The 27,462-nt window shown below is 38.6% G+C and overlaps 1 protein-coding gene and 1 non-coding gene across 2 annotated transcripts in view; one reads left to right on the top strand and one right to left on the bottom strand.

Moving 5' to 3' along the window:
• The first annotated feature begins 849 nt into the window (after positions 1–849).
• MARCHF5 (membrane associated ring-CH-type finger 5) overlaps positions 850–27,462 on the top strand; it is a 50,509-nt gene continuing 23,896 nt past the window's right edge. The window contains exons 1-2 of the mRNA XM_028098445.2: positions 850–1,193; positions 15,624–15,826. Coding sequence (XP_027954246.1) covers positions 1,159–1,193; positions 15,624–15,826 — 238 coding nt within the window. The 5' untranslated portion in view covers positions 850–1,158. The remainder of the gene's footprint in view (positions 1,194–15,623; positions 15,827–27,462) is intronic.
• Positions 23,946–24,018, bottom strand: TRNAK-UUU (transfer RNA lysine (anticodon UUU)). Its single transcript has one exon. It is a non-coding gene; the product is annotated as a tRNA-Lys (tRNA).

Below are 27,462 nucleotides of genomic sequence, written 5' to 3'. Positions count from 1 at the left end.
TTCCCCTCCGCCCCCCCACACACACATCCACCTGCTTGGAGGTGTCAAAGCGACTGGAAATGGTTAACAGTGACCAGCAGCAGAGAGAGAAACAAACACCCCTGACAACCCACAGCTGAGTAAGCAAGAGCTGTTTATTCACGAACATGTTCCATTTGGAAACTGTCGGCGAGCCCTTGAAAGACCAGGCACATTTTAGAAGGCTCCTAGAGAGGGAGAGAATAATCTTTTCTCCCCCGCCACTCCCCCAAAACACACACTGAGAAGCTCCGGTGGGAACCATCTGGTCAAGGCAGCCCCCCCTCCCCCGACCCCTTAGGAATAACCTCCCGCACCAGTGCATCCAACCCCTTGCGCGGGTTGTGTAACTCTCCAAAATGAGCTCAGACGCGGCAGAGGCTGGCCCCAGCCCTAGGGCTTCTGAAGGAGCTTCTGCCACCCCCACCCCCGCCCCCGCCACGGCCCGCCCCGACGCCGCGACCGGGGCTGAGGACCCTGATGAGAAATGGCCCTTCAGCTCCCTTCCCTCACCTGGCTCGGTCCCACCTGAGGGCAAGAGCTGAGAAAAGAAACAGGCAGGAAGGGCTGACCTTGTTGCTACTGACAGTGGAGCGGCACATCCTGCTGCTTCCTGGAAAGCGGCCCGAAGGACATTTTTCCCCCTGGAGGAAGGAAACGGGAGGGCGCCGGCCGGGCGGCGGCGGGCGCGGCGGCGGTGGTCAGGGCGGGCTGTGCAGCCTCTAGCGGGGACGGTCCGAGGACTACATCTCCCAGGCTGCTCTGGGCCGCCTTGCGTCGTGACCCCGGCGCGCACGGAGGCGGTGACTCTTACCTCACAGAGGTAGCTCCTCCGCCGGCAGCAACTCGTCGCCCGCGGTCCATGGACCGGAACCCCGGGCCGACGGGCAGGAACCCGGGCCGCTATCGCCGCCTCCCCGCCCCAGACTCCTCCTCCTCGCTCTCCACCGCCTCCTCCGGACGCCCGCAGGACGCACACCGCCGCCTCCGGGCTCGCGGAGCCACCCCAGGAGGCTGGGCGGCGGGTTCGCGGCTGCCGCCGGACTGAGGCCTACTCGGCGGCCTCTCAGTGCTATTGTCCCTGGGCCCGGCCCTGACCAGGTCCACTGGGGAGGGCCGAGTGCGCCGGCTCCGCAGAAGATGCCGGACCAAGCCCTACAGCAGATGCTGGACAGGTACGGTCAGCTTTGGGGAAGAACGCGAGCCACGAATTCTCGCTCTGACTCTGGCCCTGCCCGCGCCCGGCCTCGAGGCTCTCCGTCAGCGGAGCCCGGCGTGCCGGGAGGAGTTCCACGGCTGGGGGGCCGTGTAAGGGGCAGAAAGTTTGGAGTCCGTGCTGGGGGAGGACAGAGCGGGTGACTCGGGTGCTGTCTTAAAGCGAAACTTAGGGAGTGGCGTCTAGTTTTGTTGGAACGCCCTTTTGAAGTGAGGGGCTTAGGTTAAAGCCACAGAATTAGTTTCTTTTTCGGTTTCTTACACTCCTCCCCTCCCCCCAAAACGATGTTGTAACGTGTTTGTCAGCGATGTCACTGGCAGGAACAACCAGACTATCTTTCAGGGGAGTGATCCCCTACAGTTTCAAGACTCTTTCCAAAAACCAAGGGTAAGCATTCTTTTGGGAAGCCTGAGAGTCTGATTTCATTCCTTTTTTCCATCCCATCCCCACCCCCAAACTGTAAGGTCAAGCGTATCCACAAGGGAGCTTTAACGGTCAGACCATAGTAGGAAGAGTAGGCTGTTATGGAAAACAGCCACATAAGTCCAACACTGAACAGTTAGCATATTTTATGATTCGTTGAGCTCACTGAGAAAGTTTTATCTTATACTGAGGCCAGTGGCCCGTCTCTGGGGGGCTCCTGTCTGTGAAACTCTTGTTGAGAAATCGGTTGCACCGCCCTCTGCTGTTCAGATTTTAGTTCACGGGTTCTACCATGAGTTTTTGGAGACTCAGTCTCCATTTCTCCCTAGCCAGGTCTTTAAATTCCTGGCATAGCCAATGCTACAGGCTAATGCATAATGTTTGTTGTTGCTTACAATTGTCAGCATACCACTTGCTACCCTGTTAAGCAGGGGGTACAGTTCTTTGTATTGAGTAAGGTCCAACTGTAAGAGGTTAAATGAAAGGCCTTCCTTAACTGAGACTGTAAGAGGTTAAATGAAAGGCCTCCCTTAAGTGAGACTCTACCCAGTTAAAAGCTGCTTAGATCAGCCACACCCAGAACACAAATCACCCAAGAGTATATCTCCTCCCAGAGTGACAGACGTTTCCTCTGGAGCTTAGAATTTTGAGACATCAATGTTGATAAAAATCATGTTACTTTTCAGTTCAGTTGGGATGACCCAGTGATTAATCCAGCCTTTGTTTGAGGTCAGCATTCAGGTCAGGTTGTATTGACTACCTCCTTTTTAATGTAAGTAATTTCTAAGCTCCTAGAAGGCAGAAACTTGCTCATTATTTATCTTAAATCCTAGAACAGAGCCTGGTACTCGGTAGATCATCAGTAAGTATTTGATGAACAAAGTATGAACTTTTTTGTCATTTTCCCCAGTTGTCTAGGAGTCTGATAAGTTACCAGGTTTTTCCTTCATTATAATTTAGCATACTGGCAAATTGCAAAGGACTACTAATGCCCAGAGGAGACCTCCTCATTCCACTGCCAGTTCCAATCAAATGAGACCCTATTCTGTTGCAGGATATGTTGTAATTAGATTTTTTTTTTCCTTTGAGTGCTGCTTTCACTCTTACATAGATGACTTTTAGAAGGGTTTTTGTGTCCAAAAGATGACCTGGCTGTCATATGTTCTTTGGAGATTTCCATGAAAGTAAAAATCCAAGGAGTATTCATGAGGCATTTACAACATCTCAACAGAAACTTGGAAATTCTGTGTTTACTAAAGCTGATGATTATAATATTGGCTTACCCACATCTTTTGTATCTTTTTGACGTACCTCAACGTAGATTCTTAAGATGACATTCAAAGACTTTTATTATCTCAGTAGTTTGCAACCTGGTTTCACATTAGAATTACCTGGAGAGTGTTTTAAAAATATGCATGGGGGGCACCTGGGTGGTTCAGTCGGTTAAGCATCCGACTCTTGATTTCAGCTTGGGTCATGATCTCAGGGTCTTGAGATCTAGCCTCCCTCCCATCCCCCCCCACACACACTCAGCTGGGCATCTGCTTGGGATTTTCTCTCTCCCTCACCTGTCCCTCCCCCCACCTCCTTCAGGTGCCTCCCCCTCCCCCCCATGTACACACACTTTCTCAAATAAATAAATTTAAGGTTTTTTTTTTTTTAATTTATTTGAGAGTAAGAGAGTACATGAGCGGAGGGAGAGGGAGAAGTAGACTGTCCTACTGAACAGGAAGCCCAACCCTGGGATCATGACCTTAGCCCGAAGGCAGACAATTAACCGACTTTGCCACCCAGGCGCCCCTAAATAAGTAAATCTTAAAAAAAAATATATGGATGGATGCCTGGCTCTGCCCAAGACCACTCAGAAACTGGTCTTTAGAGACCAGAGACTTTAGAGACCGTAATTGTGAAATTTTCATTTTACCACCAGTAAGTGGCAAAATGTGATTTTGCACTTAAATTCTGAGGCTATCCATCCTCATTTATAAAATGAGAATATCCGGAGTGCCTGTGTGGCTCAGTCAGTTAAGCATCTGCCTTCAGCTCCGGTCATGATCTCGGGGTCCTGGGAGAGCCCCCAGGCTCTCTGCTCAGTGGGGAGTCTGCTTCTCCCTCCCCTACTCCCTCTGTGCTCTCTCTCACTCTCTCACTATCAAATAAATAAAAATCTTTTTTAAAAATGAGAATATCCACTGGGTGTTATACGCAAACAATGAATCATGGAACACTACATCAAAAACTAACGATGTAATGTATGGTGATTAACATAAAATTTTTTAAAAAATGAGAATATCCTACCTCGCAGGCTTGTATCAAATGAGAACACATATAAGCACTTTATAAAACAATAAAATGCTATACATGTGTTCGGCATACAGAAGGTACTTAAGATTCTCCAATAATCAACCAGTGTGGCAGTATTCCCCCCCCATCTTCTTCATATTTACTATCATCTTAATGTGGGCTGGCCCTGCATACAAATTGAACGCAAAGATACTTGATTGATTCATTTGAGGAATACTGACAAGCCCAATAGATTAATAGGGTTCATAATTCTTGCCAAGAATTTGGCTTCTCCCCAGCTTGGTTTTTGGGTGGCAGTTTTTGAGGGACGGAATTTAGCTCAGAAACCTGCCCATATGTTTATTTCTCCAATGCGGGTTTTGTCCTTGAGAAGATTAAGGAAATATGTGTAACACATAAATTGTTTTGTTGCTTCTGGGTTAGAAGTTGTGTATTTGATAGTGAATAAGTATTTGTATTTATTGAATTTTTTTTTAAGATTTTATTTATTTACTTGACAGAGAGAGACAGCAGGAGAGGGAACACAAGCAGGGGGTAGTGGGAGAGGGAGAAGCAGGCTTTCCGCGAGCAGGGAGCCCGATGTGGGGCTCGATCCCAGGACCCTGGGATCATGACCTGAGCCGAAGGCAGATGCTTAACAACTGAGCCACCCAGGCGCCCCAAGTATTTATTGAATTTATATAGTAAATATTAACTGCCTACATATACCTGGTACCATTCTAGGTCCTTGGTATATGTAGTGAACACAACCAAAAATCTCATATGGAGCTTAAATTCTAGTGAAGATTGTGTTTAATTTGTAGCATGGATTGTGTATTCAGTTTATACTACTTAGTCTTTCAGGGTTTTTAAATCAATGGCAACTTACTAATAGCTGAAGTCGAATTGACTTGTCCTTTGTGAATAAATTTAGTTTAGCAGTTGTTCGTTTATCTTGATAAATTTTATTGCAGTATTTGTAGGTGGAAAGAATATATGTAGATATCTATTTTGATTGCCTTTCATTTTGGTAACAGCAACTGTCCTGTGTAAATTTATTATTCAAACCTTTTAAATTGCTGTGGGTAAACAATTTTTGAGAGTAGTGGGAAAGGGGGTGGTTTTCTAGTATCATGAGTGATTTGGGATCACAAATCATTGCCCTAAAATTATAAGCATTTATAAACTCAGACGCTTTATATTATTATTCTGTCACCATCTGTTTTCTTCATTTCTCTTATGTTTCTCAAAATTAGGATTAAATGTATAGAGAGTACAAAGAATATTGTAACAAACTGCAGGAAAGGACCTCATGTTTAAAGCCTAGGCCTGCTGAGTTTTGCTTTTGGAAACTTGACTTATGTATACCCCATCTCACAGTAAACAGGAATTTGTTGAGGTTGTTTTGCATCACTTATTTGCACCTGGTGAGTACGCAAGGCACTTAGCCAATGTCCCAAAACAGTCATATGGGAGGGAAAGCAGAGAGAATAATCTCTTCCCTGCCCCTTTCCTGCAGTGGCAAAGTGAATTGGAATCCTCACTCTGAGTGTTATCAACCACAGGTGTACATCCCTTTGGAGGATGTAGGCTATTATTGGAACATGCCATATATCAGTCTACAATTTGCTTTTTTTTAATACTGTTTTGAGTTCTTTGATACTCAGCAATTAAAGAGAATATAATATTCATTGGATTGACATTCTCTTTTTTAATTTTTATTGTTATGTTAATCACCATACATTAAATAATTAGTTTTTGATGTAGTGTTCCATGATTCATTGTTTGCGTATAACATCCAGTGCTCCATTCAATACGTGCCCTCTTTAATACCCATCACCAGGCTAACCCATCTCCCCCACTCCCCTCAAGTACCTTCAGTTTGTTTCTCAGAGTCCATAATCTCTCATGGTTCGTCTCCCTCTCTGATTCCCCCCTTCATTTTTCCCTTCCTACTATCTTTTTTTTTTTTTTTAACATCTAATGTATTATTTGTTTCAGAGGTACAGGTCTGTGATTCATCAGTCTTACACAATTCACAGCGCTCACCATAGCACATACCCTCCCCACACAATGGAATACTATGCAGCCATCAAAAAAAAAGAAAAACGAAATCTTGCCATTTGCAATGATGTGGATGGAACTAGAGGGTATTATGCTAAGCGAAATAAGTCAATCAGAAAGACATGTATCATATGATCTCATATTATTCTTTTTTACTTAATCTTTTCCCCTATTTATGATATTTAGGTCTTTATTTTCTCCTTATTAGCTTTCCTTATAATTTACCTTTGATTCCTCTTTCTCGTCCTTAGCTCTACTAAAAGTATACTAAAGGTCACCAGTAATTTTTTTTCTTTAAGATTTTATTTTAGAGCGAGAGTGGGAGGGGGATTAGGGGGCAGAGGGAGAGAGACTATCAAGCAGGCTCTTCACTGAGCATGGAGCCCAATGTGGGGCTCGATCTCATGACCCTGAGATTATGACTTGAGTGGAAATAAGAGTTGGAAGCTTAACCGACTGAGCCACCCGGGTGCCTTGTAAAGGTCACCAGTAATTTCTTAACCAATAAACCTAATGCCTTTTTTGCATGGTCCTCATATCCTTGACATATATTTAATGAAGATGAAACTGATGATCACCACCCCCTTACTTCTTGAAATTATATTCTATTATACCATATTATTTCTTTTTATTTTATTCATATTATTTCTTATTATTTCATATACCATATTATCTCTCTATCTTTTATTTTCCCCCCTCATATATTACCTTACCTTTACTCCCTTCAATCATGTGAGTATGGTTTAAGCCCCAGCACCTACCATTCTTCTCTGAAGTGTACCTACTTACTATCTCACTTTCACCTCTATTTGAATGACTCCCAGATGTGTGTCTTTATTCCTGACCACTTTCCCATATTTCAGTGTCTTTCCTAGCTGGCCAATAGACATTTCCATTTTGTATATACATAGTATTACTAGCACCTTAACATATCTAAAACTAAACTCTTGATATTTCCCTGACTTTTACTTCCCAGTTTTTGGATTTTGATTACACCATCCTTCTAGTCCACTAACCATGAAACCTAAGTCTTTTTTTTTTTTTTTTTTTTTGCTTTTTTTGCTTCTTTCCCTCCAAATTCACTCATCAAATATTATAGATTCTTCTCTGGTTCTACTTTTTCTCTTCCAGTTTGACTTATAGAGTAGTACCAGAATTGGCCAAGGCATAATTATAGTCACCTCATTTCCATGTTTCAAAACCTGCCAGTCTGTACACATCACCTATAGGATAAAATGTAAACTTTCAAGACCCTAGTGAAGGGGTTTAGATCTATTAATGTAATTCAGCCTCAACCTACCTTAATCATACTCTTCTGCATTCCACTACATTGTCCTCTGGATATATCCTATGCTTTCTTTTTAAATATTTTATTTTTTAGACAGTGTGTGTGCGCACGTGGGTGGAGGGGCAGAGGGAGAGGGGGAGAGAAAATCCTCAAGCAGACTCCCCGCCGAGCACAGAGCACCATGCGGAGCTTGATCCCAGGACCCCAAGATCATGCCCTGAACTGAAACCAAGAGTCAGATGCTTAACTGACTGAGCCACCCAGGCGCCCTGATATCCTGTGCTTTCATACCCTTATTTTTGTTTTAGGTGACCTCCTCCCTTTTAACACCTGGCTAACTCTTACCCATCTTAAGAATTCAGCTCAAGTATCACCTTGAAGCATTACGTAGCCCCTTTAGGCAGAGTGAGTTTCTCCCTTCCTTTTTTTCTATAGAACCTTTATACATTTATCATAGTAAATCACATTGTATTGTAATTTTGTTAATGCACCTATCCCGTGTCTCAGAGCCTTCCCCACATACTCATTACCACCACCACCATGCATATTCAACTAGAAGTTCATTGAGAACAGAAACGATTCCCTATTCCTTTTACCCACAAGAGCCGTGGAGTACATTGGAGACACTGTTGAATCTGTGTCTTTTCTTTCTTTATGACATATCGGTGCTTAGAATAATCTTGCAAAAGCACCATTTAAGACACTGAGAGTATGGCTGGCACCAACCACCTTTTTTTGCTTCTCTTTAAGAATGACTACATACATATCTGTTGGCCAGGCCAAACTGATTTGCTCACTATCCTCTGAACACAAGATGTTCTTTTTAGCATCTTGCTTTTCAAAGTTCTACCCATTCTTCAACACCCAGTTTAGGTTCTGCCTCATTTATAAAGCTTTTCTGGCCATTTTAGCCAGAAATATTTTTCCCCTCTTCTCCAGACTTATATAGCAATCCTTTACATGTCCTACATACATACATAACTCCTAACTCTTTATATGCCAAACTTCATAAGTTGATGAGAGATGGTAATATTTATATGGGACAGTGGAATAGACTGGAAGGAATTTAGATCTCTGGTGAAAGCTCCTTATGACTGCTTAAAAGTACAAAATGAAACAATTTCTTATACTGGCTCTAATGTCCTATGAAATAAGAAATGGAAAATTTTCTCAGAATTCACTATACATATGGCAGCGTGGTACAGTGAAAAAAGCCAATATTTTGGAGTTGAGGCCTAGGTTGCATCTGCGCCTCTCCATGAGGCTTTGGGCAGGTTACTTAAGCTTCTTGGGGTTTTGTCTACTTATTTATTTAAGATGGAAATAATTATGCTTGCAGAGTTTATGAAGATCAGAGACAAAGTGTATGTATGGTATGAATATATGCTTGATTGCTTTCATTGTGGTGTATTTCCCTTCAGTTTTACCCTTTGGTAATGTGTCGTGATTGTGGTTATATCTTTGTGATGAATCGGGATACCTTAACTTCCATTCCACTTGGGTGAACAGACATATAAAGGGATTTTTAGTCTTCTTGATGGTATAGTTCCTGTTCCAGAATACATGGAGTGTGATACTTTTAATCCTGAGACAAAGCAAGCAGTGTGTAGTTCTTTCCATTGTTAAATGGAGCCTTTCTTGCATTAACCAGAGTATGGGTCTCTAAAGCATGTTCTGAATTAAGGAGTGCTTGTTCTCTTTACTTAAAACAGTCCTTCAAATACATTGTTAAGGCACCATATATAATACAACAGCAGCAATTTAAAGCTTGTTTCATTGTTCTCTCCTACCTCCTGGAATTCTTCTATTCTGCTGCACCAGTTTTCATCAAAGTGATCTCTAAGGCAAGAGTCTATGATTTCTCACATCTTTCTAATAATCCAAGATAAATACCTGTAATTTGAGTCTATAAAGATAGACTTTACTGTCAGTTGTTTTATTAGATAGCCATACCTATCTTGCTTAGTAAATTTATGTGCTATTGAGAAATTATTTTATTGATAATTAAAGTTTTCTCCCTTTTTCCCACATACTTTTAAAAAATAATCATATAAATAGTGGATGACTCAACAATGAGCCCTATGAAGTGAGGTTATCTTTGTCATCCATCCTTTACTAACTGGTTTATAATATCTATAAACTATCTATATAATAGCTTTATCCTAAAACCTTCTCCAACCATGTTGGTCTTCTCATTGTCCATGACCATATGCTCATTTCTGTCTCTAAGCTTGTTTATACGGTTTTTCTTACTCAGAATACCCTTTTCATTCCCAATTCAGCTTGAAGTCTCATTCTTTTCATGAAACCATCTCAGCTCTTTCATCCTGTGTTTCTTACTGTCATCATCACATTTCTGTATTATGGTCTGACATCTTTTCTTGGCACTTTATGTATTCCTTGTAGCATCAAATAATGAATGTACTTAGTGGATACCCAAGTTGATTTAAGAGGAGATCTTGAATAATCTTAGGTTTAAGGCAAACTAGCCATGTATTCCTTAAACAGTATAAAGTTTACTGTTAGGAAAGATCTGTCACTGGAAAATTACAATTTTAAAATCATGTAGAATAAAATGATCTTTTATAAAGAATGGCATGTTATATGTACAGACTTAATGATATTACCAATACCATTAAGGCTATACATTTATGTTATGGAATAAGTAATATTCTTTAGATTCATCTAGTTCTTTTTTTCTTGTCTTCCTAATAATAGTGATTTGTTCTTTAACTTCTGAGGCAGTTGTGATAATTCCCAGATTTCTCTTTATAAAGTAATGGGCCCCTTCTTGGCAGGTCGGAAGGTGTGGAAGTAAACAATGTGTGTATCAGCGAGCAGGAGACATTTAGAGAAGCTAGTGGAGGGGTGCCCGGGTGGCTCAGTCAGTTAAGTGTCTGCCTTCGGCTTGGGTCATGATCTTGGGGTCTTGGGATCAGGCTCTGCGTCGGGCTCCCTGCTCGCCGGGGAGTTTGCTTGTCTCTCTCCCTCTCGCCCTCCCCCCCAATACATGCTTGCTTTCTCTCTCTCTCTCATAAATGGATAAAATCTTTAAAAAGAAAAGAAAAGCTAGTGGAAAGAAAAGACAGTGGAAGAAAATGAATTGAGAGGACTTGGATGAATATCTTTTTTTTTTTAAGATTTTATTTATTTGTTAGAGCGTGGGCAAGAGAGAGTGAGCAAGGGTACAAGCAGGGGGAGCTGCAGGTAGAGGGAGAAGCAGGCTCCCCGCTGAGCAAGGAGCCTCATGTGGGACTCAATCCCAGGGCACTGGGATCATGACCTGAGCCGAAGGCAGATCCTTAACGACTGAGCCACCCAGGCGCCCCTGTTGTCTGTTTTTATCTAAGAAAAGCTTGAAAACTCAAAGTACTTGCAGTGGGAATTAGGTTTATTTAAGACTTTTCTGTTCAAGTTCTGGTCAGTAGGAAATAAAGCTGTTGACAAAAAATACCGTGTACTTAAAAAAGCTGTTTGGAGTTTATATCATATGATTGTTCTGGGGCCGTCTCTTCTATCTAGTTTTTCACACTCTATCAAGATTGTTTGGGTTGCACATGGTGGAAAATCTGCCCCAAACTGGTTAAACTAAAAAAAAACAACTATAGGTTTATGTAAGTGAACAGTGCAAAAGTATATTTAGCTTTAAGCACAGCTTGATCCATGTCTCAAAGCCATCAGTTTCTTTCAGCTTCCTCTGGATTCTTTAGGCTCCACATGGTGATTCTCCTGGCAGTAATAGCCTTACACCTTCATTTAGCTTCACGCTTTCCTGCCTTCAAGCTCAGTACCAAAGAGAAAGCCTGTGTACCAGCTTTCCCAGCAAAAATTCTGAGATTCAGTCTGATAAAACCACCTTCATGGGCCCAGTCTTCAATCACTGTAGTTTGGGGGTGGGATATGCCCTTAAACCAATCTAAGGATTACTTTTCCTGGAGCTGGGGATGGGGGAGGACTAACTGCCTAAACCACATACAGGACTGATGTTAGAGGGAAGCGTGGTTTTCCATAGAAAGCGTGGGATACTGTTTGTTCCTAAAAAAGAAGAGAAATCGTGCTGCCCATTAAACCACAAGTTTCTTCTCTGTCCTCCATTCTGAGATTTTTTTTTTTTAAAGATTTTATTATTTATTTGACAGAGAGACACAGCCAGAGAGGGAACACAAGCAGGGGGAGCAGGAGGGGGAAGCAGGCTTCCTGCGAAGCAGGGAGCCCGATGCGGGGCTCGATCCCAGGACCCTGGGATCATGACCTGAGCCAAAGGCAGACGCTTAATGACTGAGCCACCCAGGTGCCCCTCCATTCTGAGATCTTGAGAAACTGTAAACCCATCATTCTCAATCACCTCTTTCTCCCTAAAAGGAGGGAGGCGGGGGAATAGGGAATAAATAGCTGAAATAGACGGCACCAAGAAGGGAGTATGGTATGGGGCAGGAAAGAGGGAAAGCATAATTATAAGACTTTCTCAGCTGATGCTCCTGGTCAGTCTGTCAGAAGTTTTAAAAAAATGAGGAAAGAAAGGATTCATAAACATACATATTTAGTTCCCTCCTGTTTTCCAGCCCTGAAGACTAGTAATTGTCTTGTATAGGCTATTTGCCTAAAAACATTTATGTGACCATTTTTATATGCTTTAAGTTAATTTCTGATGTGCCTGGCCCTTTTATCACAGACTAATGTTCTTTACATATTAGGTAGATTAAACTCCTATATCTAGTAAGGTTGTAATTCAGTTAATAAATTCTTTAGAACTTAACATTTTCTGTACTGTCACTTTAATTTAAAAACAGTTATTTCTAACTTAAGCAAATCAAGTAGACATCTTCTTCATACAGTTTGCTTTCACCAATCTCTTTTTTTTCTCACCTGCCATTTTTCTTTTATTTTTTAAAGATTTTATTTCATTGTTAGCACCTGTGAGCCAATGGGGGGGAAGGGCAGAGGGGAGGGAGAGGGACAAGAAGATTTGGTGTTGAGCATGGAGCGCTACACGGGGCTCTATCTCACGACCCTAAGATCATGACCTGAGCCCAAACCAAGAATGGTATGCTTAACCGAATGAGCCACCCAGGCGTCCCTCACCTGCCATTTTTCTATACCAGCAGTTCTTAAACTTCACCTCAGGATCACCTTCACAGAATTCAAGGCCCTCCTCCTCCAGAGTTTCTGATTCACTAGCTCTGGGGTGGAACTAGAGAATTTGCAAGTTACCAAATGATCCTGAAGCTGCTGGTCCAGGAAACTTTGTTTCAAGAATCTCTGTAATCACTTGTCCCTGCCTCTGATAATTTCTGTCACTCCTCCCTGAAGACTTCTTTGATCTATCCAAATTGATCCTTCAATTTCTTCTTAAAATGGATATACCTATGGTAATTTCACTGGAACCTTAAATTTCTTCTATCTACTGGATGTGGCCCTAATTAAATTATAGGATTTTCCAAATACAGTCATCCATTTATTTTGTTTGTGCAACAACAAACATTCACTGGACCCAGTGAATACTCAGTAAATGTTGCTGGCAACATCTGTACTACTGTTAGAAAATTTCATTACGTATCTGTCTGTATCTAAACTATAATTTTTAGATGAAGTAATTTGGTGTTATCAGAAGTTTAATATTTGATCTCAAATGACCATCATTACATTAACTGTGTAATGACTGGAATAAAGAGAAAATGGATATGGTAAATTGGTGGATTTGAGAATATTGGTATAATTAGATTTCCTTTAATATCTCCTCTGTAAGATAATTTCAGTTAATCTGTAATGAGCATTAGCTTCAAAACCCAAATTTGTAAACTATATACTGTCACTATGAATCAAACAATAAAAGCAAGGTTATTGTATTAGCACTTATTGGGCTTAACTCCTAGTAAGTTTCCATATAAATCATATGGAAAATAATCGTTCAACTCTCTTACCTATCATAGTTGTAAAATTAGAAAAAAAATCTAAAATGTCTAAAATGCTTTAAATGTCAGTTGAGTACCTTCTGAAAAGTAAAACTATAGAAAGTGTTCAGTGGTATACTGATGCCTCACCTTTGAAATGCATCAAAAAAGAAAATGGATTGATGAATGAATATGTAGTAAAGCACATATAAAGCAAAATGGTAAGAATTACAGAATCTAGATGTTGAGAATGTGGGTAGTCACTGAACAGTTTTTCAGCTTTTTTTGAAAGTTTGAAATTTTTCATAATAAAATTTTGGGAAAAATAACCTTAACACTATCTAGAATTTATGGGGAATATAGATAGGTATACAAGTATTTGCATTGGATTGAAATATGAAATTGCCATTTATATAGGTCAAAAGCAGACAAATACAGACAATTTCATTTGGTTCAACCTAGTATTAAAGTTGTTCTGAGTAGATACATTTTTACATTTTATTTTTTTCCTGATGACTGAAATTGTCTTTATTCAGTTCACCTTAATACTGATTAATCATGCTAATCTAGACGTACTTAGCTACATACGCTCATTGTTGAAATGAAAAACTTAGAACGCATCTCGGTATTCTGCCTATGTGCTATTACCAAAATTATATATCATTTCCCAGAAGTATAGAAATATATTTACAAAATTACCTCAATGTGGGTCACATACATACTAACACCTCAGTTAATCAAGTCTGTTTGCTCTCTACTTGTCAATTGAAGTTTTGTGGAAAACTTCATGGATTATATATATCCCAGTCAAACCGTGGATAGTAATGATAGTTGCACAACAATATGAATGCACTTCATACTACTGAATTATACTCTTAAAAATGGTTAAAGTAGTAAATTTTATGTATATTTTCCCACAGTAAAATTTAAAAGATGCAGAGGAGGAAGGGGAACTTTTGGATAACAATAGGATAGTATGAGAGCCCAGACAGCTTGGCCGAGGTGGGTCAGAGTGCTAAAGAAACACTACCTACCTACCATTTTTACCTAAGTCATATGAAACCTGACTGAATTTGAAAGCTGAGTAAAATCACAATTTTGGATGTTGTTGCTATGAATTCAGTTAAGCTTTTTTCCCTATTCTAATTGGAAAATTTTCATTGGAATACACAAAATTTATGTTCTACAAGGACTGGAGACCTCACACATCTATAGTACCTGATTATATAGTCTTTCCCATTGAGCATAGTTAAGCTAGTTGTTTAACTAGAAGCCACTTATCTAATTAAATGAAAAGTACACAATAGGTAACAAGCCTTAATTAGCAGTTTCCAATTGTACAAACTTTAATAGGGGAGGAGTGAATGGTCTCACTGAGTTAAATTGTATTTGCCCCTAGTGGAAATTAGTGTCAAAGCTTGTGTCAATTGGGAGAAAAAATAAAGAATTGCAACCTAATCCCACAAGAACAAATTAGACTTAATGAGGTACTCTTTTTTTTTAAGATTTTTTTTGCGGGGGGGGCGCCTGGGTTGCTCAGATGGTTGAGCGCCTGCCTTCGGCTCAGGTCATGATCCCGGGGTCCTGGGATTGAGTCCCGCATCGGGCTCCCTGCTAGGCGGGGAGCCTGCTTCTCCCTCTGCCTCTGCCTCTCTCTCTCTCTCTGACTCTCATGAATAAATAAATAAAACATTTTTAAAAAGATTTTTTTTTTTAGGGGTGCCTGGGTGGCTCAGTCTGTTAAGCATCTGACTCTTGATTTCATCTCAGGTCATGATCTCAGGGTTGTGGGATCAAGCCCTGTATGGGGCTCTGTGCTCAGTGGGGAGTCTGCTGGAGATTATCTTTCTCTGGGAAAGGGACGGAGAGTGAGTGTGTGTGCAGTGGGGGGGGAGGGAGTCCGACCCCTTTGTGCTCTTTTTTAAAACTTCATGATCTTTCTCTCTTCTCATAATCATACTTTACCAGGAAGAGAAATGTTTTTTTTTCCTCAATTGAAAATTGAATGAGACCATAGTGAAATTATTTGTGTAATACTTTAGTTTTCCAAGTTGAAGAGGTTAAGAGGTTAGTGCTGTTGAAGTGGGGAAAATACTGAATTTCACATATTCCTGTGCTTACCACTCCTCAAAGAATTATTAGGTCTTACAAAACAAAAGCAGCTTGAGGGTTGTCATTTTGTGCTCTGATTCATAAGTGAAGAATCATTAGAAAGGTGGAGGAAATTACATAAAAACAAAATTCAGAAAACACAAGATTCTGCAGAAGAAAAAGAAGAAACTCCTCTACTGGAAATGTATTGATTGTTTTGTCTCCTCAGTATTTAAATGTAAAGTAGAGGTTCTGTGATATAAAATAGTAGGCTCATCCCTTTAAGTTAGAGCTACAATGGCAAATTAGGTTGTAATAAAGATAACATTATTTCTCTTTTAATTTACAGAAGTTGCTGGGTATGTTTTGCCACTGATGAAGATGATAGAACAGCTGAATGGGTGAGACCATGCAGGTGCAGAGGATCTACAAAATGGGTTCACCAGGCTTGTCTACAGCGCTGGGTAGATGAAAAACAAAGAGGAAACAGTACAGCCAGAGTGGCATGTCCTCAGTGCAATGCTGAATACTTAATAGTTTTTCCAAAGTTGGGTAAGCAGATCCTTAAAAACAGCAGAGATGTATGTGATGTTATTTTACATAACTCTATGATCTCAGGTTTATTTTAAAGTGACCCATCTGTTTGTTTCTTTGTAAATTTCTCTATTCTCATTCTGTTGTTTCCTCTCTAAATGTTATTTGTTTTGCTAACAGTTTACATTATCCTTAATATATCTTCAAATCCACCCATTTGTGTGTTAAATGTTTTTATTTTGGTTGAGTGGATAAAAGACTTGGACATCTGATTCAGTGGATAAAATCAAATAACAAAGCCATAATAAAACTGACCAAAAGAGCCTTATTCTCTGGAGACCATTGATGTAGGAGAAAGAAAACAACAATGTGTTCTTTCTAGTACTTATCCTTAATTCTTTATTAAGGAATAAAAGTAAGGAAGTTAAAGACTTTATGTTAATCTCATCTTTGGAATCCAATTTATGTGGTTGTTCTTCATGAAAACTGCTTTCTTCTTTCTGCAACTCGGTAGGCAAGGAATAACCAAAGATCTTTTAGAATGGGGTTAGCATTGAAAAAAGTAAAGCACACTATTTAAAGGAAGCTATAACTAAGGCTGATATTTAGTTACCATGTTCCATTACAGCCATGTGATTGTGAACTGGTGTCTGTATTTGGTGTTTATGCCATACCAGTTGTTAAACATTTTTAATACCACCCTTGACTGTAATCAAGAGATATATGAAGGCACTTTGGGTTCTGGGAAGGTCAGACAAAGAATGACTTTCAGGGGGAGGAGAGTTCAAGGAGAAATTTGAAATAATTATTAGATATGTGTTTTCTAGGTGCTGTACATTACTGAAATAAGGCCCTCTTTTAAAAAAAAAGGCAACATAAATGCTGATAATGAAGTGTTTTTCTAATGTGAGACAGTTAATAATAAGGGGCAACAAAATTTCCTTGGTTGTCTGTATTTCTCTAGCATAATTCATAAGGAATATGAAGGAAGAAATAATAGCTTCTTATGAAAGGAAAGTAGTAGAGAAAGTAGTGTTTCTCAAATATTTAGAATTTGTGGACCACATGATGGGTCTTCATGTACACCACAGATTTTAGGTAAAGACAAAGTAATCCAAAAGTTGACCCTTGAACAACACAGTGGTTAGGGGTACTGACCGCCCCCCACGCGGTTAAAACTTCACCCACAGCAGAACGCCTGGATGGCTCAGTCAGTTAAGTGTCCAACTCTTGATTTCCACTCAAGTCATGATCTCAGGGTCATGAAATCGAGCCCTGTGTTGGCTCTATGCTGAGCCTGGAGCCTGTTTGAGATTCTCTCCTCCTTCTGCCCCTCCCCACTCATGTGGACTCGCTCTCTCTTAAAAAATAAAAATATTAAAAATTCATCTACAGTTTTTGACCCCCCTAAAACTTAACTACTAATAGCCTTACTGCTAATATAAACGATTCACACATATTTTATATATTATATGTATGATATACTGTATTCTTACAATAAAGTAAGCTGGAGAAAAGAAAATGTTAAGAAAATCATAAGAGAGGGGTGCCCGGGTGGTTCAGTTGGTTAAGCATCTGCCTTCGGCTCAAGTCATGATCTCAAGGTCCTGGGATTGAGCCCCACATCATGCTCCCTGTTCAGCAGCGAAGTCTGCTTCTCTCTCTCCCTCTCTCCTCTGCTCCTGCTCTCTCTCTCAAATAAAATAAAGTATTTTTTAAAAATCATAAGAGAAAATACATTTATAATGTACTTATTTTATTTTTAAAAAATCCACATATAAGTAGAGCCACATAGGCCAAACCATGTTGTTCAAGAGTCAACTATAATATTAAAGCAGTATTCTAAAATAATTTAAACATCAGGAAAAGCAATTACTGCTGCATTCTTTCACGACACTGATACCTAGCTCACTAAAGTCACAGGTCTCATATTCAACTGTTTCTTTTCCTACTCTTCAATTCTTCTGATAATCCCACTTTTCAGCTATAGGTTTTTGAGAACAGCAACAAGTACAGGATGATTCTGTTAGATGTTTTAGATGTTTAAATGGATGGATACAAAAATTATTGCAAGAATTCTCACTGAAAATTCCATACATTGTTAGATGAGGCACTGAGTTGACAAATGAATGGCACTCAACAGTGAGGCTGAATATTTCATTTTGGAAGATGGTAGTGGGTAAATCTGTCCTTTTGGTTGTATTCAGTTCTAGGAAATAAATTTTTAGTCTAGTCTGGTAATATGATTTTTAGGTATACCTAATACTAAGACATTGATTTTTTTTTTTTTTTTCCTACAGCAAGGAAAGAAAATGGGTAGACGTTGAAAAGGTCAGACTCTGTTTGGCTAAGCCATTTGTATCATGATTTGGTCTTTATATTTTATCCTTTTTTTTTTAATATTTATTTATTTTAGAGAGCGTGCATGCACTTGTAAGCAGTGGGGAGGGATAGAGGGAGAAGGAGAGAGAAAATCTTAGGCAGGCTACACACCTCCGTGGAGCCTGACGCAGGGCTCAGTCTCGCAAACCTGAGATCATGACCTGAGCCAAAATTAACAGTCAGACGATTAATCAACTGAGCCACCCAGGCATCCCTTCCATGCCGTTTTTAACACTGACTCAAGAACACAAGACTTACTGTCAAATGCCAGCTGTTGTCTGTAAATGGAGCCATGTGTGAATTAGCTTTCAGGTGCCATACCCTTTCTTGCTACACAGACGGCTAGCACTCTTGGCCCTGATCCCACTATACCTTTTCAAGTCAAGTTCAAAAATAATTGTTGGTTAAAAGAAAATCCCTTCTCTATAGCATGTTTTCACTGATGATCAGTTAAAAGTTGCGTATATTTCTTGATTTACATATTATGTAAATGCCAAGAGTTGATTCATACTCTGAACACTATTGGTTTCTTTCAGCCATAAAACAAAATATTTAAGAACATACATCTGTGATAGTAATTGTTCTTCGTTGCTGTGTACCAAACATATGATGTACTTTAGTGTCATCTGATGATAGAATTTTGCCAGCAGATTGTTCTCTCTTTTAGCATATTCATGATTAATTTTGCACTGACCATTTATACCTGTTTTTGTTAAAATAAGTTGAAGTTCCTTTGACTGCAGTTTTTAATCTTTGTTTTCGGTGACAAAATTCATAATGCAGGCTTTGATTGCAGGCTGGAGTGGTTGAAAATTATATGAATGTTTCAGTGGCTTCTTGTCCGTTTTATAACATTTCAGTCCCTGTTTAATAATATGTTACAGTACAGTGGGAACAAGGAGGTCTCCTTGTGCACACTAATCCTAATTCACTGGTCACAGCCCATTCCTAGATCACACTATTTTCACTCTGGATATTATACCGTTCATCATTTATGACATTCTGAGTTAAATGTGTTTTTATCACTTTTACTCTTCAGTGAACATTTGAGGCATTGATTCTCTTTCTTAAATTTGGGATTTAACACATGATATTAACAAAATACATGTTTAATCAATGTAAACAGTGTGTGTAAACAATGTAAACATGATGTGAAGGTGTGTTAGCTGAAACAAACAGTCCCTCCTTAACTGTTCTTGTAGAGTATATGTGATCCTGGAAACATAACACTTAAGAACTTATAAGAATTTTCTTGAAATTCATTATTTTACTTTTCAAATTTGGGAAATGTTTGTGATCAAAATTTTTATTACTTTTTCATCAAATTGTTTGTAGACCAGTTAATATATTGGCAGGGACTACCTTTGGTCTCCAAACAACATGTGAGAGACACTGGCTAGACAAAGGAATATAAGAGAATATGCAGAGAGGAAGAGGTGATGGTTAACATTCCAGTGGGATAATCTCTGTGTAGCAAGTATTTTAAGTTTTATATGGATTTAAACTCAGTCTGGCTGGGTAGCTGCCAAATCTGCGTCTTTTCTAGTACTTAATGGTGGTCAGAATGGAGGGGTGGTGTGTGTTAATTATTGATAGGGAATATATTATGCTCAGTTATGAAAAACTTAGCAGACTCCTCAGACTTTCATTCTTATCACTTTGTCACCCATCTTAGGGTTTGCTTTCTTCTTTCTGCTAGTGAGTTAGGCCAGTTGCATATATGCAACTACTTAAAAAGCTCAGAGTGTCCTCTGAGGGCCAGCAGCATTGGAGTCATCTGAGAGCTATTAGGAATGAAAAACTTACCCCATCCTCTTTGAATCAAAATCTGTATTTTTATGAGATCATCAGATATGTACATGTTAAATTTAAGAAGCATTGCTTTAAAACACGAAGAGAATACCAGCTGGAAAATGTTTGTCTTTTATTAAAAATAAAGCATTTCCATGAAGTTTAAGATCAGGTAGTAATCTTGGTTAGCCAAACAGAAGAATTCAAAGGAGAGTATCTCAAGGGCAGTTCTTTTTTTTTTTTTTTTAAGATTTTATTTATTTATTTGACAGGGACACAAGCAGGGGCAGAGGGTGAGGGAGAAGCAGGCCCCCCACCAAGCAGGGAGCCCGATGTGGGGCTCTGGGGCTCGATCCCAGGACCCTGGGATCATGACCTGAGCCAAAGGCAGACGCTTAACGACTGAGCCACCCAGGGACTAAGCCACCCAGGCGCCCCTCAAGGGCAGAGTTCTTGATTCCTAAGAGTAGCAGGGACTGATTCACATTAGCTTCTTTTTCCTTAATTTCTTTCAACAATATTTTGTAGTTTTCAGTGTGTAGGTCATTTACTTTGTTAAGTTTATTCCTGAGTATTTCACTTTTTTTGTGCCTTTTTTAAATGGAATTTGTTTCATAATTTTATTTTCAGATTGTTTATTGTGAGTGTATAGGACGCAGTTGATTTTTGTATTTTAATCTCGTGTCCTAAAACTAGGTGAACTCTTTTAATGGTTCCGATAGTTTTTAAGCATTTTCTATATACAGGATCATGTTATTTGTCAATGTAGTTTTACTTCCTCTTTCCTGGTCTTGATGCTTTTATTTCATTCTCTCGCTTTCATTCTCTGCCTAATTTCATTCTCTGTTGCAACCACCAGTACTTCAATGAAAGTGGTTAGGACAGACATCCTTGTTTTGTTTTTAATTTTAGGAGAAAAACAATCTTTTGCTATTAAGTATTTTATCTCTGAGTTTTTCATACAGTTTTTATCAGGTTGAGAATGTTTCCTTCTACTTTTGTTGAGTGTTTTTACATGCAAGGGTAAATTCTTTTTCTGAATATATTGAGATAATCATGTGGTTTTTGTTCTTTGTTATTATGGTATATCACACTGATTTTCATATGTTAAACCAACTTTACTTTCATGGGACAAATTCCACTTAATCATGGCATTTAATGCATTTTAGATGTTGCTGGATTTGGTTTGCTAGTATTTTGTTGAGGATTTTTCTGTCTGTAGTCATAATGGATATTGGTCTGTGGTTTTCTTGTGATTTCTTTCACTGGTTTTGGTATTGGAGTAATACTGGCCTCATAGATAGAGTTGGGAAGTGATCTCCTTACATTTTTTTTGAAGAGTTTATGAATGATTGGTTGTTAATTCTTTAAATGTTTGGTGGCAGTGAAGCCATATGGTCCTGGGCTTTTCTTTATAGAAAGCTTTTGGATTACTAGTTCAGTCTTTACACTTGTTATAAAGGTATGTTCAGATTTTCTATTTCTTTCTCTTTTTAAGATTTTATTTATTTATTTTGACAGAGAGAGAAACAGTGAGAGAGGGAACACAAGCAGAGGGAGTGGGAGAGCGAGAAGCAGGCTTCCTGCTGAGCAGGGAGCCCGACATGGGGCTCAATCCCAGGACCCTAAGATCATGACCTGAGCTGAAGGCAGACGCTTTACAACTGAGCCACCCAGGCGCCCCTATTTCTTCTTGAGTTAGTTTCAGTAATTGGTGTCTTTCTATGAATTTGTTCATCTAGATTATCCTATTTGTTGGCCTATGACTGTAGTATTCCTTTATAATCCTTTTTATTTCTATATGGTTAATATTAATGTCCCCTCTTTCATAATTTTAGTAATTTGAATCTTTTTTCTTTTTTCTTGGTCAGTCTAGCTAAAGGTTTGTCAGTTTTGTTGATCTTTTTAAAGACCCAAATTTTGGCTTCATTGATTTTTCTCCATTTTTCCATTTTCTATTTCATTTATTTCCACACTAGTATTTATTATTTCCTTCTTTCTGCTTGGTTTGGATTTAGTTTGCTTTTCTTTTCTAGTTTCTTAAGGTAGAAGTTTAGGTTATTGGTTTGAGTTTTTGTTTTTTAGCAGACTTTATTTTTTAGAGCAGTTTTAGGTTTACAGCAAAATAGAGAAGAAAGTACAGAAATAGCCTGTATACTCCCTGCCTCGTCATATGCATAGCCTTCTCCATTATAAACATCCTTCCCTAAAGTGATACATTTGTCACAATTGATGAACCTATGTTGACACTTCATTATCACCCAAAGTCCATAGTTTACATTAGGATTCACTCGATGGTTGTATAGTCTATGGATATAGACAAATGTATAATGACATATATCCACCATTATAGTATAACACATAGTATTTTTATTCATCTGTGCTCCACATATTCATCCCTCCCTCCTCCCTAACCCCTGTCAACCACTGATCTTTGTACTACCTCCATATTTGCCTTTTTCAGAATGCCATATAGTTGTAACCATACAGAACGCAGAGTTTTCAGATTGGGGCTTCTTTCACTTAGTAATATATATGAATGTATATAAAATATATATAAAATTTCTCCATGTCTTTCATGCCTTGATAGTTCATTTCTTTTTAGCACTGAATAATATTCCATTGTCTGGATATACAGTTTATTTATCCATTCACCTACTAAAGGACATCTTGTTGCCAAGTTTTTGTGTGGACATGGGTTTTCAGTTTATTTAGGTAAATACCAAGGAGTGTGATTGCTGGATCATGTGGTAAGAGTATGTTTACTTTTGTAAGAAACTGCCAAAATGTCTTTCAGAGTGGCTGAAATTTTGCATTCCCACAGCAAGGAATTCTTATTCTGTATCCTTGTCAGCATTTGGTGTTGTCAGTGTTTTGGATTTTAGCTATTCTAATAGATGTTTAGTGATATCTCATTGTTTCATTTTGCAATTCCCTAATGACATCCATAGAGCATCTTTTCATGTGTTTATTGTAATTTTATGTCTTTGGTGAAGTATCTGTTAAATCTTTTGATCGTGTTTTAAATCAGATTGTTTTCTTACTGTTTTAAGTGTTTTGTGTATTGTGGATGACATTCCTTATTAGATTATGTCTTTTGCAAATGTTTTTTCTCAATCTATAGGTTGTCTTCTCATTCTTTGGTTTCTTCTTTTTTAATGAAGTCACTTACAGCTATAAACTTCTAAGCACTGCTTAGATTTCTTCTTTGACCCGTTGATGATTTAGAAGTGTGTTGTTTAATTTTCACACACTTGTAAACTTGCCAGATGTCCTTGTTATTGATTTCTAATTTTATTCCATTGTGATCCAAGACCATACTTTGATTTCTGTCCTTTAAAATGTATTAAGGCTTGTTTGTGGGCTAACATGGTTTATTCTTACAAATGTTCCATGTACACTTGAGAAGAATGAGTATTCTGTAAATATCCAGTTGGTTCATAGTATTTTCAAATCCTCTCTATTTCCTTGTTGATCTTTTACTTATCCTTCATGGAAAGTAGGATATTGAAGTCTCCAACTATTGTTGAATTGTCTGTTTCTCCAGTTCTGTCCATTTTTGCTTCATATATTTTAGGCTTTATTGCTAGGTGCATATGTGTTCTTAATTGTTATATCTTACTGATGGATTGTCTTTTTGCCATTATAAAATGTCCCTTTTTCTTTAAGATTTTATTTATTTGAGAGAGAGCATAGTGGGGGGCAGAGGGAGAAGGAGAAGCAGACTCCCTGCTGAGCAGGGAGCCTGACGTGGGGCTCGATCCCAGGACCCCGAGATCACAACCTGAGCCGAAAGCACTTAACCAACTGAGCCCCACCCAGGTGCCCCAAAATGTCCTTTATTTCTAATAATTTTTGTCTTAAAGTTGATTTTAACTGATATTAATGTAGCCACTTCTGCTCTTTTATGTCTTCATAGATTATTGGTACATTCTTAGATTACTTTTTTTTTAAGTAGGCTCCACACCTGACATGAGGCTTGAACTCATGACCCTGAGATTAAAAGTCACATGTTCTACCAACTGAGCAAGTCAGGTGCCCCCTTAGATTACTTTCAAGTTAAATTTTTATTACAGTTTTGTTTTTATTTCTTGTTTTTCTGAACATTATTTTATTTCTTTATTGTTATTCTGAACATTAATTCAAACTTCTGTGTAGAGTTGAAGATAACAGTCACCCTCAAAAAGTGGTTATCAGGGGTGCCTAGCTGGCTCAGTCAGTAGAACATGTGACTCTTTATCTTGGGATGGTAAGTTAGAGCCCCATGTTGGGTATAGAGATTACTTAAAAATAAAAAATCTTTTAAAAAAAAGTGGTTATCAAATGTTAAGTGGAGTGTAAAACTTAGAAGAGAAAGATACTCACTAGGGTTGATGAGAGGGATAACTCCTGGGAGAAACCTTTCCTAGAGAAGCTAGCAAATAAAATTTACTTCATTTTGTGATGTTACTTTTTTAAAATAATACTAACAGTGATATCAATAGCTATTATTTGTTAACAGGCTCCTATTATTTGCCAGACACTATGTGGGTCATTTTGCCTATGCTGTTTTATTTAAACCTCTCAAAAGCTCTGCACAGTTAGATACTGTCCTTATTTTACAGAAAAGAAAACAGATTCAGCAGATTTATTTAATGGAATCCCATGGGCCTCCAGCAATTAAGTGAAGGAGCCATGATTTTAAACAGCTGAATTTCTTGTTACTGTCACTCAGTGAGTCAGCTACCAGGCCACATATAGATAAGTAGTTTCAGGTACTGTAAGAACTAATAGGGATGGTATGAATTTGAATTTATTTGAGATACTGTTAATAAATTATGTGTATGATGTGTAAAGATTTTCAGTGATTTGATGCTATTAGAATTGAAGGAGAAACATGACAAAAAGCAAAATGGTGGCTAGGGGCGTGCACCAACAAATGGTCTATTCTCTTTTTCCTTTGTGTCCATCCATATTTGCCCTGCTGGACATGGCAAGGAATAGCAAATGTTTGAAAGAAAAGATGCCACAACTACAGTATCTCTTAGTATTTTCTTTTGTTTCTTTTAAGTGTTTGAGTTTATATATTTTCCCTCTAGATAATACATTCACATGGACCAATTTCAAAAGATACTGAATATACCAGGGTGTTCAATGAAAGTCTTTTTACCATGCCCACCAGCCATAATGCCAAGTAAGTTTCTTACTTGAAGGCAACCATTATTAGAAGTCTCAGTGTTTTATTCCAGGATGTTTCTCTTTTTCTCCCCCATTCTTTTTTCCCCTCTTCTCTGTCCCTCACACCCTGAAAAGCTATAAATATTAGGGTAGAGTTAAAGGAATAAACAAGGGACAGGAAAATACCCAGGGATCAGCAACTATATGAAATCATTTCCACTCCTAGGCCTGAAAGTGCAAGGGAAGGGAGCTATTAACAGAACTTGACAAGAGCTTTAGCAGAAGGAGAGAGGCTGTTTAACAGGGTCTATGGTTTTAGAGAAAGAAATGCCAACTGCCTGTAGTGAGGGAACTGGGGCGGTTAAAAAGTGACACTTTTACCACCCTCTGATTTTTTAGCCATCCCACTTACTGTTTGAACACATCGGAAGCTAGAGGACAAGGTTGCCTGGAAGATGCAATTTGTTTGGCAAATTGTGCACAAAGCAGAGTGGAGAAAGATGAGCAGTAAACCTGGAGAGGCAAATTAGAATATTGAGCACAATTAGATTATATGTCAAAATACTATAGACAAGTATACTATAGATCATGTTCTATACTTGCTTTTTTTCCTCAGCAATATATGGTAGATACCTTTTTATATTAGTGTATAAAGAGCTTTTTTTTTTCTTTACAGTTACATAATACTCTGTTACAGAGATGTATGTATGGTTATTTCTATAACCAGTCTTGTTAATGGACATAAAGGCTGTTTCTAATCTTTCACTACTACAAACAGTGCTGTCAAGAACAACTGTGTAAAATAATCTTATGCACATGCGCAAATATGTCTTAAGATAAATGACTGGAGTAGAATTGCTGGGTCAAAGAGTATGTGCGTTTATAACATTAATAGATATCATCAAATTGGCTTTTGTAGAGATTATACCTATTTAATCTTCCCAACAGTGTATTGGCGTGCCTGCTTTTCCATTGCCTTTGCCAGCATGCTGCTATCAATATACAGAACTAACTATATCTACTGCCTTAACATTGATCAAAGCTCAGCAGAATGTTCACTCAGGTATTTTTTTTCTCTGTTATTATAAAATATTTTATTTGTTGAAAAAGAAAATATCATAACTACATATGAGGAATAAAGACTGATAAACCATCACTTGCTGACCTACCCCTTAGGTTAGAAATAAAATATCCTGGTGAGTTCAACACTTTATCATTACGTAATGACTATTTCATCCACAATAATGCTTTTTTTCTTAAACTTGTATATAATATAGACATGATAATATAGAATGGACATAATAATATAGCTACACCATCTTTTTTAATTTTTTTTTAAAGATTTTGTTTATTAGGGAGAGAGAGCACAAGCAGAGGGAGCAGGAGAGGGAGAAGCAGGCTTTCTGCTGAGCAGGGAGCCTGATGGTGGGGTTTGATCCCAGGACTCTGGGATCATGACTTGAGCCGAAGGCAGATGCTTAACTGACTGAGTCACCCAGGCGCCACTATACCATCTTTTTTTAAATCAACTTTTTGTTTTAGGACAATTTCTGGTTTATAGAAAAATTACAAAAATACTACAGAGAGTTCCCATATATCCCATATCCAGTTTCCTCTGTTGTTAACAGTTTATCTTAGTGTGGTACGTTTGTTATAATTAACCAGTGTTGTTATGTTATTATTAACTTAAAGTCCATGTTTTAGTCACATTTAATTTTTACCTAATGTCTTCATTCTGTTGCAGGATACCATATTACGTTTAGTCATGTCTCCTTAGGCTCCTCGTGGCTGTAACAGTTTCTTAGACTTTTCCTTGTTTTTGATGACCTTGACAATTTTGAGGAGTAATGGTCAGAGGTTTTGTAGAATGTCCCCCAGTTGGGATTTGTTTGATGTTTTTCCCATTATCTGTTGGGGTTATGAGTTTTAGGGAGCAAAACCACAGAGGTGAAGTGCCATTTTTCATCACATCACATCAAAGACAAATACTGTCAACATTACTTATCACTGGTGATACTGACCTTGATTATCTGGCTAAGGTAGTGTTTGTCAGATTTCCCCACTATAAAGTTACCTTTTCCTCCTTTATATCAGTTTTTTTTGATAATGTCATATTTGCCTGTTTATCTTTTCTCATCCTTTTATTTTCAGTTCTTTGGAGTTATTTTATTTTACATTTATTGTGATACTGATACAGTTGGGTTTTTACTGTCACATTTTGTGTGTTCTATTTGTACCACTTTTTCCTCCCCTCCCCCTTTTCTTGGCTATCTCCTGGGTTGAAGTGTTTTTTCCTCTGATACTGTATTTTCCCCTGTATTAAT

This window comes from Eumetopias jubatus, unplaced genomic scaffold, assembly GCF_037043125.1.
Source record: "Eumetopias jubatus isolate StellerSeaLion01/CBP00866 unplaced genomic scaffold, mEumJub1_p1.0 scaffold_17, whole genome shotgun sequence".
Classification (NCBI taxonomy): domain Eukaryota; kingdom Metazoa; phylum Chordata; class Mammalia; order Carnivora; family Otariidae; genus Eumetopias; species Eumetopias jubatus.
Note: the sequence above shows the minus strand (reverse complement) of the source record. Positions and strands in the feature narration are given on the sequence as shown.